Consider the following 16,335-nt stretch of genomic DNA (forward strand, 5'->3'; position numbering starts at 1 on the left):
CATCCGAAGATCAAAGGTAAACGTTCATTTGATTGCTTTTCTGATTTGTGTGACCAAGCTTCCTGATGTAAGTGCCCTGGCACAGCTACCGATGCAGTGCCCTAGACCACTGCGCCACCCGGGAGGCCCACCACCCTCCTTTTAAAGTATGTTATACGAACTCAATCAGCATGACAGAGTGATCTCCAGCCTTGTCCTCATCAACACTCACACCTGTGTTAACGAGAGAATCACTGACATGTCAGCTGGTTCTTTTGTGGCAGGGCTGAAATCCAGTGGAAAATAGGGACTTTGCCATTAATCGCAATTCATCTGATCACTCTTCATAAAATTCTGGAGTATATGCAAATTGCGATCATACAAACTGAGCACTTTGAAAATGTATATTTGTGTCATTCTCAAAACTTTTGGCCACAACTGACCTATCCAGGTCTGTGCCCAAACATTTTGAGCTTCTACTTTTAAAAATCCACCTTTCCAGAAACAAGTATCACACCTTTGCCGCTTGCCTTAGACCACCTTTGCCCCCAGCTGTGCCCTGGACACCATATGTAAATTGATTCCCCCCCATCTATCTTCAGAGCTCGTGCTGTTAGGCTGACCTAAACTGAGACATGCTTAACACCCCGGCCGTCCTACAATCTAAGCTTGATGCCCTCAATCTCACACAAATTATCAATGAACCTACCAGGTACAACCCCAAATCCATAAACACGGGCACCCTCATAGATATCATCCTAACCAACCTGCACTCCAAATACACCTCTGCTGTCTTCAACCAGGATCTCAGCGATCACTGCCTCATTGCCTGCGTCCGTAATGGGTCAGCAGTCAAACAACCACCCCTCATCTTTGTCAAACGCTCCCTAAAACACTTCAGTGAGCAGGCCTTTCTAATCGACACAGCCCGGGTATCCTGGGAGGATATTGACCTCATTCCGTTAGTAGAGGATGCCTGGTTAATCTTTAACTTTTGTGGTAGGGGGCAGTATTGGGTAGCTTGATTGAAAAACATGCCCAAATTAATCTCTTGAAGCTAGGGGGCAATATTTTTATGTTTGGAAAAATAACGTTCCCAAAGTAAACAGCCTATTTCTCAGGACCAGATGCTTGAATATGCATATAATTGACAGATTAGGATAGAAAACACTAAAGTTTGTCTGAGTTAAACAGAACTGATTTTGCAGGCCAAAACCTGAGGGAAATCCAATCAGGAAGTGACCCTGTTTTTGAAATCTCTGTTCTTGTGCATCCCTATTGCGCATTTAAAGGGATATCAACCAGATTCCTTTTTCTGTGGCTTCCCTAAGGTGTCAACAGCCTTTAGACATAGTTTCAGGCTTTTATTTTGAAGAATGAGCGTGAAGGATCACATTGCGTAAGTGGACTGGTGGGGGCTCTCCGAGTGAGTTGGTGCGCAATTGAGTAAGACGGCCATTGTTCCTCCCGCTGTTATGGAAAAAGCTACACACTCGGTTGATATATTATCGAATATATATTTTAAAAACCACCTGAGGAATGATTCTAAAAAAACGTTTGACATGTTTATGTGGACATTATGAAGACTATTTGGATCTCCCGTCTGCGTTGTCGTGACCACTCTTTCCTGTGGATTTCTGAACATAACGCGACAAACGTCGGTATTTTGGGTATAAAAATCTTTATGGAACAAAATGAACATTTGCTGTGTAACTGGGAGTCTCGTGAGTGAAAACATCCGAAGATCAAAGGTAAACGGTTCATTTGATTGCTTTTCTGATTTGTGTGACCAAGCTTCCTGATGCTAAGTGTACATAATGCTATGCTAGGCTATCGATAAACTTACAAATGCTTGGATTGCTTTCGCTGTAAAGCATAATTTCAAAATGTGAGACGACAGGGTGATTAACAAAAGGCTAAGCTGTGTTTTCCTATATTGCACTTGTGATTTCATGAATATTTTCTAGTAATATTATTTGACTGTTGCGCTATGCTATTCAGCGTTTCTGATGACTATTATCCCGGATCCAGGAGGGGTGGTTCACTGCCTGCTACTCAGCCGTAAAACCTAGAATATGCATATAATTAGTACATTTGGATAGATAACACTGAAGTTTCTAAAACTGTTTGAATGATGTCTGTGAATATAACAGAACTAATATGGCAGGCAATAACCTGAGAAAATATCCAACCAGGAAGTGGGAAATATGAGGTTTGTAGTTTTTCAACTCAGCCCCCATTGAAGACAGTGGGATATGTTTCACTCCGAGGCTTCCACTGGATGTCAACAGTATTTAGAACCTATTTTGAGGATTCTACTCTAAAGGATGGGCTCATAAGAGCTCTTTGAGCGAGTGGTCTGGCGGCAGAGTGCCACAGCCTCGGTCTGGCGGCAGAGTGCCACAGCCTCGGTCTGGCGCACTCACGTGAAAGGTGGCTAGGTTCCACTTAATTTGTACAGACAAAGGAATTGTCCGGTTGGAACATTAAGTTTTATGTTAAAAACATCCTAAAGATTGATTCCATACTTAGTTTGGCATGTTTCTAACGGAACTTGAACTTTTCGTCCGAGGTTCGGCGCGACCTGAAAGCGCTTTTTTTTTTACCAAACGCCCTAACAAAAGAAGATATTTGGTCATAACTGATGGACATTATCGAACAAATCAAACATTTATGGTGGAACTGGGATTCCTGGGAGTGCATTCTGATGAAGATCATCAAAGTGAATATTTAAAATGCTATTCCTGAGTAATGTTGACTACCCAATATGGCAGGTATCTTTTTGGCTGCTTTGTCTAAAGGCTGTACTCAGATTATTGCATGGTTTGCTTTCTCCGTAAAGTTTTTGAAATCTGACACAGCGGTTGCATTAAGGAGAAGTTTATCTAAAGTTCCATGTATAATAGTCGTATCTTTATCAATGTTTATTATGAGTTCTCTGTAAATTGATGTGGCTGTCTACACAATCACCGCGTGTTTTAGAACTATTGTAAACTCAGATTTATTTATATAAATATGAACTTCATCAAACAAAACATACATGTATTGTGTAACATGAAGTCCTATGAGTGTCAGCTGATGAAGATCAAAGGTTAGTGAATTTTATCTCTATTTCTGCTTTTTGTGACTCCTCTCTTTGGCTGGAAAAATGGCTGTGTTTTTCTGTGGCTTGGTGGTGACCTAACAATCGTTTGTGGTGCTTTCGCTGTGAATTATTTTTGAAATCAGACACTGTGGCTGGATTAAGAAGAATTTAATCTTTAAAATGGTGTAAAATACTTGTATGCTAGAGGAATTTTAATTATGAGATTTTTGTTGTTTTGAATTTGGCACCCTGCACTTTCACTGGCTGTTGCGGGGGGGGGGGGGGGGGTCCGCAGTCCGAGACAGGTTAACCTGTTGAAACTAGGGGGCACTATTTTCATTTTTGGAAAAATAACATTCCCTAAGTAAACGGGCTATTTTGTCAGGACAAGATGCTAGAATATGTATATAATTGACAGCTTAGGATAGAAAACACAAAAGTTTCCAAAACTGTAAAAATATTGTCTGTGAGTATAACAGAACTGATATTGCAGGCGAAAGCCTGAGAAAAATCCAATCAGGAAGGGACTCTTATTTATAAAGCTCTGCGTTCCTATGCGTCCCTATTGAGCAGTGAATGGGATATCAACCAGATTCCTTTTTCTATGGCTTCCCTAATGTGTCTAGTGTCACAATACATAGTTTCAGGCTTTTATTTGAAAAATGAGCCTGAACGACAACATTGCGTCAGTGGTCAGCTGGAGGCTCTGAGTGAAGTGCGTAATAGACAAATGCGACCATTGTTTCTCTCTTTCCTACTAAGAAGCCACCTGTCCCGGTTGATATATTATCGAATAGATATTTGAAAACACTGAGGATTGATTATAAAAAACGTTTGCCATGTTTCTGTCAATATTATGGATCTAATTTGGAATATTTTTCGGCGTGGTCGTGACTGCAGTTTCCGGTGGATTTCTCAACCAACGTGAAGTAGAAACGGAGGTGTTTCGGCTATAAAAATAATTTTTATGGGAAAAAGGAACATCTGCTATCTAACTGGGAGTCTCTTGAGTGAAAACATCCGAAGCTCAAAGGTAAACGATTTAATTTGATTGCTTTTCTGATTTTCGTGACCAAGCTGCCTGCTGCTAGCTAGGCATAATGCTATGCTAGGCTATTGATAAACTTACAAATGCTTGTCTTGCTTTGGCTGTAAAGCATAATTTCAAAATCTGAGACAGGGTGATTAACAAAAGGCTAAACTGTGTTTCAATATATTTGACTTGTGATTTCATGAAAATGAATATTTTCATCGCATTGACTGATATCCCCAAAGATTGGAAAGCTGCGCGGTCATCCCCCTCTTCAAAGGGGGAGACAATGCTACAGATCTATATCGAAGGTCTTCGAAAGCGTAGTTAAACAGATCACCGACCATTTCGAATCCCACCGTACCTTCTCCGCTATGCAATCTGGTTTCCGAGCTGGCCATGTGTGCACCTCAGCCACGCTCAAGGTCCCAAACGATATCATAACCGCCATCGATATGAGACAATACTGTGCAGCTGTATTCATCAACCTGGCCAAGGCTTTCGACTCTGTCAATCACCACATTCTTATCGGCAGACTAAACAGCCGTGGTTTCTCAAATGACTGCCTCGCCTGGTTCACCAACTACTTCTCAGAGTTTAGTGTGTCAAATCGGAGGGCCTGTTGTCCAGACCTCTGGCAGTCTATGGGGGTGCCCCACAGGGTTCAATCCTTAGGCCAACTCTTTTCTCTGTCTGCATCAATGATGTCGCTCTTGCTGCTGGTGATTCTCTGATCCACCTCTACGCAGACGACACCATTCTGTATACTTCTCGTCCTTCTTTGGACACTGTTAACTAACCTCCAGACGAGCTTCAATGCCATACAACTCTCCTTCCGTGGCCTCCACCTGCTCTTAAATGCAATTAAAACTAAATGCATGCTCTTCAACTGAACGCTGCCCACCCGTCCAGCATCACTATTCTGGACGGTTCTGACTTAGAATATGTGGACAACTACAAATACCTAAGTGTCTGGTTAGCACGCGCTCCCAGCAGGTATATTTCACTGGTCACCCCCAAAGCCAATACCTCCTATCCTTCCAGTTCTCTGCTGCCAATGACTGGAACGAACTGCAAAAATCACTGAAGCTGGAGACTCATATCTCCCTTACTAGCTTTAAGCACCAGCTTTCAGAGCAGCTCACATATCACTACACCTGTACATAGCCCATCTAACTACCTCATCCCCATACTGTTATTTATTTTGCTCCTTTGTAGCACAATATCTCTACTTGTAATCTCAACTGCACATTTATCACTCCAGTGTTTAATTGCTATATTGTAATTATTTTGCCACCATGGCCTATTTATTGCCTTACCTCCCTTATCTTACCTCATTTGCACACACTGTATATATACTTTTTCTACTGTATTATTGACAATGTTTGTTTATTCCATGTGTAACTCAGTGTTGTATGTGTCGAACTGCTTTGCTTTATCTTGGCCAGGTCGCAGTTGTAAATGAGAACTTGTTCTCAACTAGCCTACCTGGTTAAATAAAAGGTAGAATAAAATATATATATTTTTAAATTAATTTAGCGGCAGGGAGAAGATGAGCAACAGGACTTCAGACCTGGAAGATCCTGCAATGTGTATACTAGGGTCCAGTTCATTAGTCACTGACCAAACAGAATGGACTTCTGTCTCTTGGCTAGGGGGCCAGACTGTACTCTCACCTGCGTTGGAACCAGAGCAGGCCCAGCACGCCTCCCAGGCCCATCTCTTCCTTGAACACCTCTGTGATGGGCATGCCTGCGTATATGAGCTCCTGGCCACGCTCGTCACAGATGCTGGTCATGAAGGAGGCGGGCTTGCGGATCAGACCCAGCTCCTAGGGACACAGAAGGAAAGACAATAGATATGGTTTTGTTAAAGGGGTAATCTGCAGTCCCAATAATAACAAAGCGTGCAACTGCAGATTGCCCAAACAAGGAAATGGAATGGAAAACCATTATATAGTCTCCCAAATAGATGTTATCCACCCCAAAAAAATCAGAAGGTCCACACCTTGTACTATTGTCAAAGAGCATGTTTGTTTTTAGTGTTTTATAATAATACACAAACGTTTCAGCTAAAAGCATTCTTCAGTGCTAAGCTTAGTGTCTTGGGGAAGAAGATGGATAATGAAGCAAGCTCTGATGCCAATACCCTGGGGAAATTCAACACATTGGTTTTTACCAGTATCATGATCCAACAGAACCATTACTGCTGCCTATATTTACATCTTCACACCAAAAAAACAAATCAATAATCAGCCACTTATGGCCATCAGATATGATCATATATATTTTATGTGATTTATGATATACAGCGGCTTTATAAAGTTCACACACCTTCACTTGTTCCACATTTTGTTGTGTTACAGCCTGAATTTAAAATGGATAACATTCAGATTAGTCACTGGCCTACACACAACACCCCATAATGTAAAAGTGGAATTATGTTTATTTTTTTTACACATTAATAAAAAAAAAAACTGAAATGTCTTCAGTCATTAAGTATTAAATTCTTTTGTTAGGGCAAGCCTAAATTGTGACATTAAAACAGTTAGGAGAAAACTGAGGATGGATCAAGAACATTGTAGTTACTCCACAATACTAACCTAATTTACAGAGTAAAAAGAAAGAAACCTGTACAACAAAATAAAATATTCCAAAAACATGCACCCTGTTTGCAACAAGGCACTAAAATAATACTGGATTTAAAAAAAAAGTCCTTAATACTTAGTGCAATGCTTGGGGCAAATCAAATTCAACACATTACCGAGTAACACTCTCCATATTTTCAATCATAAATGTAACGTTTAGTGCTGAGTGCATCATGATATGGGTATGCTTGTAATAATTAAGGACTCGGGAGTTTTTGCATAATAAAAAATAAATGTAATGCAGCTATGCATAGCCAAAATCCTAGAGGAAAACAGTTTTCATTCTGCTTTCCACCAGACACAAACAAATTCACCTTCCAGCAGGATAATAACCTAAAACACGAGGTCAAATCTACACTGGAGTTGCTTAACAGAAAGACAGTTAATGTTCCTGAGCGGCCAAGTTACAGTTTTGACTTACATTTGATAATCAATGGGAAGACTTAAAAATGGTTGTCTAACAATGATCAACAAACCAATTTGACAGAGCTTGAAGAATTTGTTAAAGAATAATGAGCAAATATTCTACAATCCAGGTATGAAAATCTCTTAAGAGATTTACCCAGAAATACTCAGCTGTAATTGCTGCCAAAGATGATTTTTAACATGTATTGACTCAGGGGTGTGGATACTTATGTAAATTAGATTGTATTTCATTTTAAATACATTACTTAGGCAAAAATGTAAAATAAAATATAAAACTTTTCACTGCCATCATGGGTTATTATGGGTCAATTTAATCCATTTTGAATTCATGGTGTAACAAAATTAGGAATACGTCAAGGGGTATTAATACTTTCTGAAGATACATTCAGTTATTTTGAAGGTAGAGTACTAGGTCTTCTTACCCTTGCCCAGGAGTAGTCCATTGGCACTGTTGGGGGTGGAACCTCCTGAGCGGGAACAATGGTTCCATTGGCCACCAGTTCATCATACACTGTCCTGTTATGACCCAGAAGCACAGATTCAAGTTATCATGGACAGATCTTTTAGTATAATTTAGTAATTTCAGGACGCATAAGCCGAAATGAAACCAAGACACTCAACCAGCAATTTTCAAACCTCTCTAGCACAAGCACTGGTCCACAGAGATGGCGCGATATTAGGCTATTGATGCATTTGATGGCTAGAATAATGAGTTTGAAGTGCTCAATTGAATTGACCTTTTAAGCTACTGAAAACGTTAATGTAATTAAACTAAAACTCATTCATTATATTTAATCTTGAGCGTGTTTGAAGCTCTTTAAAGTTTAAAATTGATGACCCCGTCTTCAGAGCAGTACTGTCTTCATGGTGACAGTATCTGTGTTGTTTGACAGTTACCTGATGACGTCACCCAGTTCGTCAAAGCTCTTGGGAACAAAGGCTCCTGCATCCCTCAGAGCTTGGTTCTTAGCCACTGCCGTTTCAAAGTCCTGATTTGCACAGGCTCCAGCATGGCCAAACTGCACCTGTAGAAGGCATCGATGTACTCATCAATTACAAACAATCCAGACAGAATACAGGTTTAGTTTGGTCTAGGTTCTAAATTATTCAATGGCCCGTCAATTTTTAAATAAATAAATATAAATGTATATATATCAATGTAAATATAAATGTACAAGAGAACAAGTATTTGATACACTGCCGATTTTGCAGGTTTTCCTAGGTCTGTATTTAAAAAAATCATAGGTACACTTCAACTGTGAGAGACGGAATCTAAAACAAAAATCCAGAAAATCACAATGTATGATTTAAGTAATTAATTTGCATTTTATTGCATGACATAAGTATTTGATCACCTACCAACCAGTAAGAATTCCATCTCTCACAGACCTGTTAGTTTTTCTTTTAAGAAGCCCTCCTGTTCCCCCCTCATTACCTGTATTAACTGCACCTGTTTAAACTCATTACCTGTACAAAAGACACCTGTCCACACATTCAATCAAACAGACTCCAACCTCTCCACAATGGCCAAGACCAGAGAGCTGTGTAAGGACATCAGGGTTAAATTGTAGACCTGCACAAGGCTGGGATGGGCTACAGGACAATAGGCAAGCAGCTTGGTGAGAAGGCAACAACTGTTGGCGCAATTATTAGAAAATGGAAGGAGTTCAAGATGACGGTCAATCACCCTCGGTCGGGGGCTCCATGCAAGATCTCACCACGTGGGGCATCAATGATCATGAGGAAGGTGAGGGATCAGCCCAGAACTACACGGCAGGACCTGGTCAATGACTTGAAGAGAGCTGGGACCACAGTCTCAAAGAAAACCATTAGTAACACACTACGTCGTCATGGATTAAATCCTGCAGCGCACGCAAGGCCCCCCTGCTCAAGCCAGCTCATATCCAGGCCCATCTGAAGTTTACCAATGACCATCTGGATGATCCAGAGGAGGAAGGTCATGTGGTCTGATGAGACAAAAATAGAGCTTTTTGGTCTAAACTCCACTCGCAGTGTTTGGAGGAAGAAGAAAGATGGGTACAACCACAAGAACACCATCCCAACCATGAAGCATGGAGGTAGAAACATCATTCTTTGGAGATGCTTTTCTGCAAGGGGGACAGGCCGACTGCACCGTATTGTGGGGAAAATGGATGGGGCCATGTATCGCAAGATCTTGGCAAACAACCTCCTTCCCTCAGTAAGAGCATTGAAGATGGGTCGTGGCTGGGTCTTCCAGCATGTCAACGACCCGAAACACACAGCCAGGGCAACTAAGGAGTGGCTCCGTAAGAAGCATCTCAAGGTCCTGGAGTGGCCTAGTCAGTCTCCAGACCTGAACCCAATAGAAAATCTTTGGGGGGAGCTGAAAGTCTGTATTGCCCAGCGACAGCCCCGAAACCTGAAGGATCTGGAGAAGGTCTGTATGGGGGAGTGGGTCAAAATCCCTGCTGCAGTGTGTGCAAACCTGGTCAAGAACTACAGGAAACGTATGATCTCTGTAATTGCAAACAAAGGTTTCTGTACCAAATATTAAGCTCTGCTTTTCTGATGTATCAAATTACTTATGTCATGCAATAAAATGCAAATGTTTTACTTAAAAATCATACAAATGTGATTTTCTAGATTTTTGTTTTAGATTCAGTCGAAGTGTACCTATGATGAAAATTACAGACCTCTACATGCTTTATAAGTAGAAAAACCTGCAAAATCGGCAGTGTATCAAATACTTGTTCTCCCCACTGTGTGTGTATGTGTGATTGACTATGAGTTACATTGTGTTGTTTAAGTGTTCCCTTTATTTTTTTGAGCAATATATATATATACACACACACATACATATATATATATATATACCCCCTTGAACTTTGCGACCTTTTGCCACATTTCAGGCTTCAAACATAAAGATATAAAACTGTATTTTTTTGTGAAGAATCAACAACAAGTGGGACACAATCATGAAGTGGAATGACATTTATTGGATATTTCAAACTTTTTTAACAAATCAAAAACTGAAAAATTGGGCGTGCAAGATTATTCAGCCCCCTTCAGTTAATACTTTGTAGCGCCACCTTTTGCTGCGATTACAGCTGTAAGTCGCTTGGGGTATGTCTCTATCAGTTTTGCTCGAGAGAGAGACTGAAATTTTTTCCCATTCCTCCTTGCAAAACAGCTCGAGCTCAGTGAGGTTGGATGGAGAGCATTTGTGAACAGCAGTTTTCAGTTCTTTCCACAGATTCTCGATTGGATTCAGGTCTGGACTTTGACTTGGCCATTCTAACACCTGGATATGTTTATTTTTGAACCATTCCATTGTAGATTTTGCTTTATGTTTTGGATCATTGTCTTGTTGGAAGACAAATCTCCGTCCCAGTCCCAGGTCTTTTGCAGACTCCATCAGGTTTTCTTCCAGAATGGCCCTGTATTTGGCTCCATCCATCTTCCCATCAATTTTAACCATCTTCCCTGTCCCTGCTGAAGAAAAGCAGGCCCAAACCATGATGCTGCCACCACCATGTTTGACAGTGGGGATGGTGTGCTCAGGGTGAGGAGCTGTGTTGCTTTTACGCCAAACATAACGTTTTGCATTGTTGCCAAAAAGTTCAGTTTGGTGTGTCTCCCAGGTGGCTTGTGGCAAACTTTAAACAACACTTTTTATGGATATCTTTAAGAAATGGCTTTCTTCTTGCCACTCTTCCATAAAGGCCAGATTTGTGCAATATACGACTGATTGTTGTCCTATGGACAGAGTCTCCCACCTCAGCTGTAGATCTCTGCAGTTCATCCAGAGTGATCATGGGCCTCTTGGCTGCATCTCTGATCAGTCTTCTCCTTGTATGAGCTGAAAGTTTAGAGGGACGGCCAGGTCTTGGTAGATTTGCAGTGGTCTGATACTCCTTCCATTTCAATATTATCGCTTGCAGTGCTCCTTGGGATGTTTAAAGCTTGGGAAATCTTTTTGTATCCAAATCCGGCTTTAAACTTCTTCACAACAGTATCTCGGACCTGCCTGGTGTGTTCCTTGTTCTTCATGATGCTCTCTGCGCTTTTAACGGACCTCTGAGACTATCACAGTGCAGGTGCATTTATACGGAGACTTGATTACACACAGGTGGATTGTATTCATCATCATTAGTCATTTAGGTCAACATTGGATCATTCAGAGATCCTCACTGAACTTCTGGAGAGAGTTTGCTGCACTGAAAGTAAAGGGGCTGAATAATTTTGCACGCCCAATTTTTCAGTTTTTGATTTGTTAAAAAAGTTTGAAATATCCAATAAATGTCGTTCCACTTCATGATTGTGTCCCACTTGTTGTTGATTCTTCACAAAAAAATACAGTTTTATATCTTTATGTTTGAAGCCTGAAATGTGGCAAAAGGTAGCAAAGTTCAAGGGGGCCGAATACTTTCGCAAGGCACTGTATATATATATATATATATATATATATCTCAAAAAAATAAAGGGAACACTTAAACACAATGTAACTCCAAATCAATCACACTTCTGTGAAATCAAACTGTCCACTTAGGAAGCAACACTGATTGACAATAAATTTCACATGCTGTTGTGCAAATGGAATAGACCACAGGTGGAAATTATAGGCAATTAGCAAGACACCCCCAAAAGGAAGAGTTCTGCAGGTGATGACCACAGACCACTTCTCAGTTCTTATGCTTCCTGGCTGATGTTTTGGTCACTTTTGAATGCTGGCGGTGCTTTCACTCTTATTTAACCAGGTAGGCCAGTTGAGAACAAGTTCTCATTTACATATGCGACCTGGCCAAGATAAAGCAAAGCAGTGCGACACAAACCGAGTTACACATGGAATGGTCAATAACACAATTGAAAATCTGTATAGTGTGTGAAAATGAAGTAAGGAGGTAAGGCAACAAATAGGCTATAGTGGCGAAGTAATTACAATTTAGCAATTAACACTGGAGTGATAGATGATGGCAAAGTATAAATAGTGGTGTGCAAAAGAGCAGATTTTTTTTTTTAATGAGAATGAGGTAGGTAGTTGGCGGGATGGGCTATTTAGATGGGCTGTGTACAATAATCCATGACAATGAGACAATTAGGGACAATAAGGGGCGGCAAGTAGCCTAGCAGTTAGAGCGAATACCCGAGCAGAAAAGGTGAAAAATCTGTCGATGTGCCCTTGCGCAAGGAATGCTCTCTGTAGCCAATGTTATTAAGACTTTCAACAGGTTAAAATTCACAAGGCTGCAGGGCAGGATAGATTACCATAACACATACTCATAGTACGCAGTGACCAGCTGGCAAGTGTCTTCACAGACATTGTAGAGGTAATTGTTAGAGAGGGGTAAAGATAAATGGTTTTTGTACCGCTACCAGATACACCAGCAGAAGAGACCGCCTAGAGTGTAGCCTGTTTGCCAGAGGTGCATTATTAGTTCACCAAAGGCACTGAACATAAAAGGGAGCGCAGCAAAAAGAGCAATTTTAGTGTGAAGCACTTGAGCTAGAAAGAGAAATTGGCTTAGCGGTTGGATCCAGGATTGAAGTGGCAGCGCACGGTGAAGGCCAGTCAGACGATTCCAACTCATCGGGAGTAGCACGATAACAAAGGCAATCAAACATATAACTTTTATAAACTAAACACGCTGAAACTAAGCAAGACTTCTGAAGAGTTGCATGTGCAATCAAAACTGCAGTGTCAACCGAGAGCTCCTACACAGAGCCGGGAGAGCCCGGCTTTATCTTTATTTCCTCCTTCCTCACTGCTGCTGCACTCTTAAAGTGGCAGCGCACGGTGAAGGCTCTACGCAGGATTTCACCACAACATTTTCAACCTCTCCCTGATCCAGTGTGTAACAACTACATGTATCAAACAAGACTACCATAATTAATGTGGCCAAGAACTAAATTACTATTGCCCCATAGCACTCACATCAGTAGCCATGAAATCCTTTGAAAGGTTGGTCATGGCTCACAACACCACCATCATCCCAGATACCCTGGACTCACTGAAATGTGTATACTACCACAACAGATGCAGCAATCTCTATTGCGCTCCACACTGCTCTTTCCCACATGGACAAAAGGAACACCTTCATGAGAATGCTGTTCATTGACTACAGCTAAGTGTTCAAAAGCTTAGTGCCCTCTAAGCTCATTACTACGCTAAGGACCCTGGGACTGAACACCTCCCACTGCAACTGGATCCTGGACTTCCTGATGGAACAGGATAGGAAACACATCCGCCACTCTGACCCTCAACACCGGGGCCCCTCAGGGGTGTGAGCTTAGTCCCCTCCTGTACTCCCTGTTTACCCAAGGCCACAGACAAAACTAACGCCATCATTAAGTTTGCAGACGACACGACGGTGGTAGGCCTGATCACCGATGACAATGAGAGCTGGCAGTGTGGTGCCAGGACATCAACCTCTACTTCAACATCAGCAAGACAAAAGGAGCTGATCGTGGACTACAGGAAACGGAGGCCAGTGCACGCCCCCCATTCACATTGGTGGGGCTGTAGCGGAGCGGGTTGAGAACTTCAAGTTCCTTGGTGTCCACATCACTAAGGATCTATCATGGTCCAAACACACCAACACAGTCAAGAAGAGGGACGGCCATGCCTCTTCCTCTTAAGGAGGCTGAAAAGATTTGGCATAGGTCCTCCGATCTATAAAAAGTTCTACAGCTGTACCATTGAAAGCATCTTGACTGGCTGCGTCACCACTTGCTACGGGAACTGTTTGGCGTCCGACCGCAAGACACCACAGAGGATAGTGCTCCCTGACATCCAGGACCTCTATAGCAGGTGCTGTCAGAAGAAGGCCTTAGAAAATGCCAAAGACTCCGGCCAACAAAGTCAAAGACCGTTCTCTCTGCTACTGCACTGTGTCGTGTCTAGACTATCATCAAATGTGAAGACTTATTTTATCAAATCAATTCTCTATATGTAATTATTATTAACTGATTAAACCAATCATGTAAACTTGAACTAACTAGGAAGGTGGGGCACCACGGGAAAATATTTAGTCTATTTCCTGAATCGACTCATCAGATACTGTCATATCTTATCGATTAGTCTTCTATTAATGTATCATTATTACCTCATCAGTTCATTACTGGAAGTCGCAAACCCTTGGATATCTGCACAAACCCTAACCTAAATGATGAATCAGCGATAGTAAATAATCACAGAAATACAAAAACAAACAGATATCGGTTACTAACACATTGTCCTTTGTGGGCTAAAATCGGTATGACGGCTTAGTAGACAAAGCAATTTCTATGAGTGTAGTTATCAGCTAACACTTTACACGAATGATCGCTTATTTAAAAAATAAATTGCAATTTACGAGTGTATGTCTTCGTGGTCACCGGTCCGTCTGCTGGAGAGTCAATCGACAGAAAGTATGGTTGTGTTCATTGTGGATACGTCAGGCGTACATGGTCGCATAGACAAATGTTTCAGGCGGTTGTCGGTATTCTTGTCCTAGACAGTGGTTCCTCCTTACGCTGCAAGATTTAGAGGTAATTTGTGGTTTAGTATGGTACCCTGCGTCACCACTTCATAGCTCCAGACCAGCGCAAGGGGGAGTTGGAGCACATAAACCTAAATAGAAACTGATAATTGTGCATGACTGTTGTTACACTAAGGTTTTTATTATTTAATTTAGATTTTGCTCTCACTGTAGGCCACTCCCGACCGGTCATGTTGTACACCGCCGCCTGAGTGGTGCAATGGTATAAGACACTTAATCGCTGTGCAATCTGTGTTGCTACAGATGCTGGTTCAATACCCGTGCTGGCCTTGACTGGGAGATCCATGAGATTAATGTTTTTGGTTTTTCTCCCTCTAAAAACAGAAATAAATCACTCTAAATAACAAAGTGGCTTTATTACAAATTAGTAACAATGTCTCACCCCATGCTCAATAATAGTCTTCTTTTTACACTTTAAAAAAGGGGCCTTGCACTAATAGCGCTGACTAGGGAAACATTCCCGCTGTTCTGTTCTTAGTGCCAGTCCGCACGTTCAAACTTATACAATGTAACTAATAATGGCATCTTTATGCTTTCATTAATAAAATGATAAAAATACGCTTTCAAAATGCCAATGTATATTTAGTGATGGACCCATAACGAATTACTATGGGAATAAGTATCACTGAATTACAGAAACATCCTCCAATCCTTAAAGTAATTATTGGCGGAGAGTCACGGTCATATTTTTCGATAAACTGTAGGTCTATCGTAGGCGACATGAGTATAACTAGTGTTGAGTAATGTCCTGTTAAAAGTGGTATAGGTCTTATTGAAAGAGCATATTGAAGTTAGAAGCAGTGGGATTTTAAGCAATAGCCAACAACTATTTTAGCACTGTTTCACACTGCTCTGAGAGAAGCATGGGGACTAGTCTTGATAAATCAATGAGATTTTTATTTTTCACTGAATCTCTGTTTGGGTATTAGTTACACTAGAATTTGAAAATTAGGGTGTAGAAACGTTATGCTCTTAGTGTAACCATTAACTAGACAAGTCAGTTAAGAGCAAATTCTTATTTATAAGAACAGCCTACTCCTTCCTCCCCATCGGGGAATTGAACCCCGAAATACCCTGTGTTCGCAGCACATAAAGCTGTCCAGTATATCTGGAAAATAAATATCCTCTCATGTTGTCATGGTTTCCAGAAGAGGATGCCTTCCTTAATTGACACCCCATAAACATAATGGACATATACCAGGAGGTGTGCCAGGCCCGCCACGTCTGTTGACTCATACAGCTGTAACGCATACAGTTGAAGTCAGAAGTTTATATGCACTTAGGTAGGAGTCAAAAATTATTTTTTCAACCACTCCACAAATTTCACAAGTGAAGTCAGTTAGGACATATACTTTGTGCATGACACTAGCCATTTTTCCAACAATTGTTTACAGACAGATTATTTCACTGTATCACAATTCCAGTGGGTCAGACGTTTACATACACTAAGTTGACTGTGCCTTTAAACAGATTGGAAAATTCCTGAAAATTATGTCATGGCTTTAGAAGCTTCTGATAGGATAATTGCATATTTTGACTCAATTGGCGGTGTGCCTGTATTTCAAGGCCTACCTTCAAACTCAGGGCCTCTTTGCTTGACATCATGGGAAAAACAGCCAAGACCTAAAAAAAGAATTGTAGACCTCCA

At 41.2% G+C, this 16,335-nt stretch overlaps 1 protein-coding gene across 1 annotated transcript in view; it reads right to left on the minus strand.

The window, feature by feature from the left end:
- LOC115143961 (ATP-citrate synthase-like) overlaps positions 1–16,335 on the minus strand; it is a gene marked incomplete at its 5' end in the record, with an annotated part of 99,461 nt that overhangs the window by 43,500 nt on the left and 39,626 nt on the right. The window contains 3 exons of the mRNA XM_065015553.1: positions 5,771–5,925; positions 7,590–7,683; positions 8,065–8,192. Coding sequence (XP_064871625.1) covers positions 5,771–5,925; positions 7,590–7,683; positions 8,065–8,192 — 377 coding nt within the window. The remainder of the gene's footprint in view (positions 1–5,770; positions 5,926–7,589; positions 7,684–8,064; positions 8,193–16,335) is intronic.

The sequence above is a fragment of the Oncorhynchus nerka genome, unplaced genomic scaffold, assembly GCF_034236695.1.
Source record: "Oncorhynchus nerka isolate Pitt River unplaced genomic scaffold, Oner_Uvic_2.0 unplaced_scaffold_211___fragment_2___debris, whole genome shotgun sequence".
Taxonomy (NCBI): Eukaryota; Metazoa; Chordata; class Actinopteri; order Salmoniformes; family Salmonidae; genus Oncorhynchus; species Oncorhynchus nerka.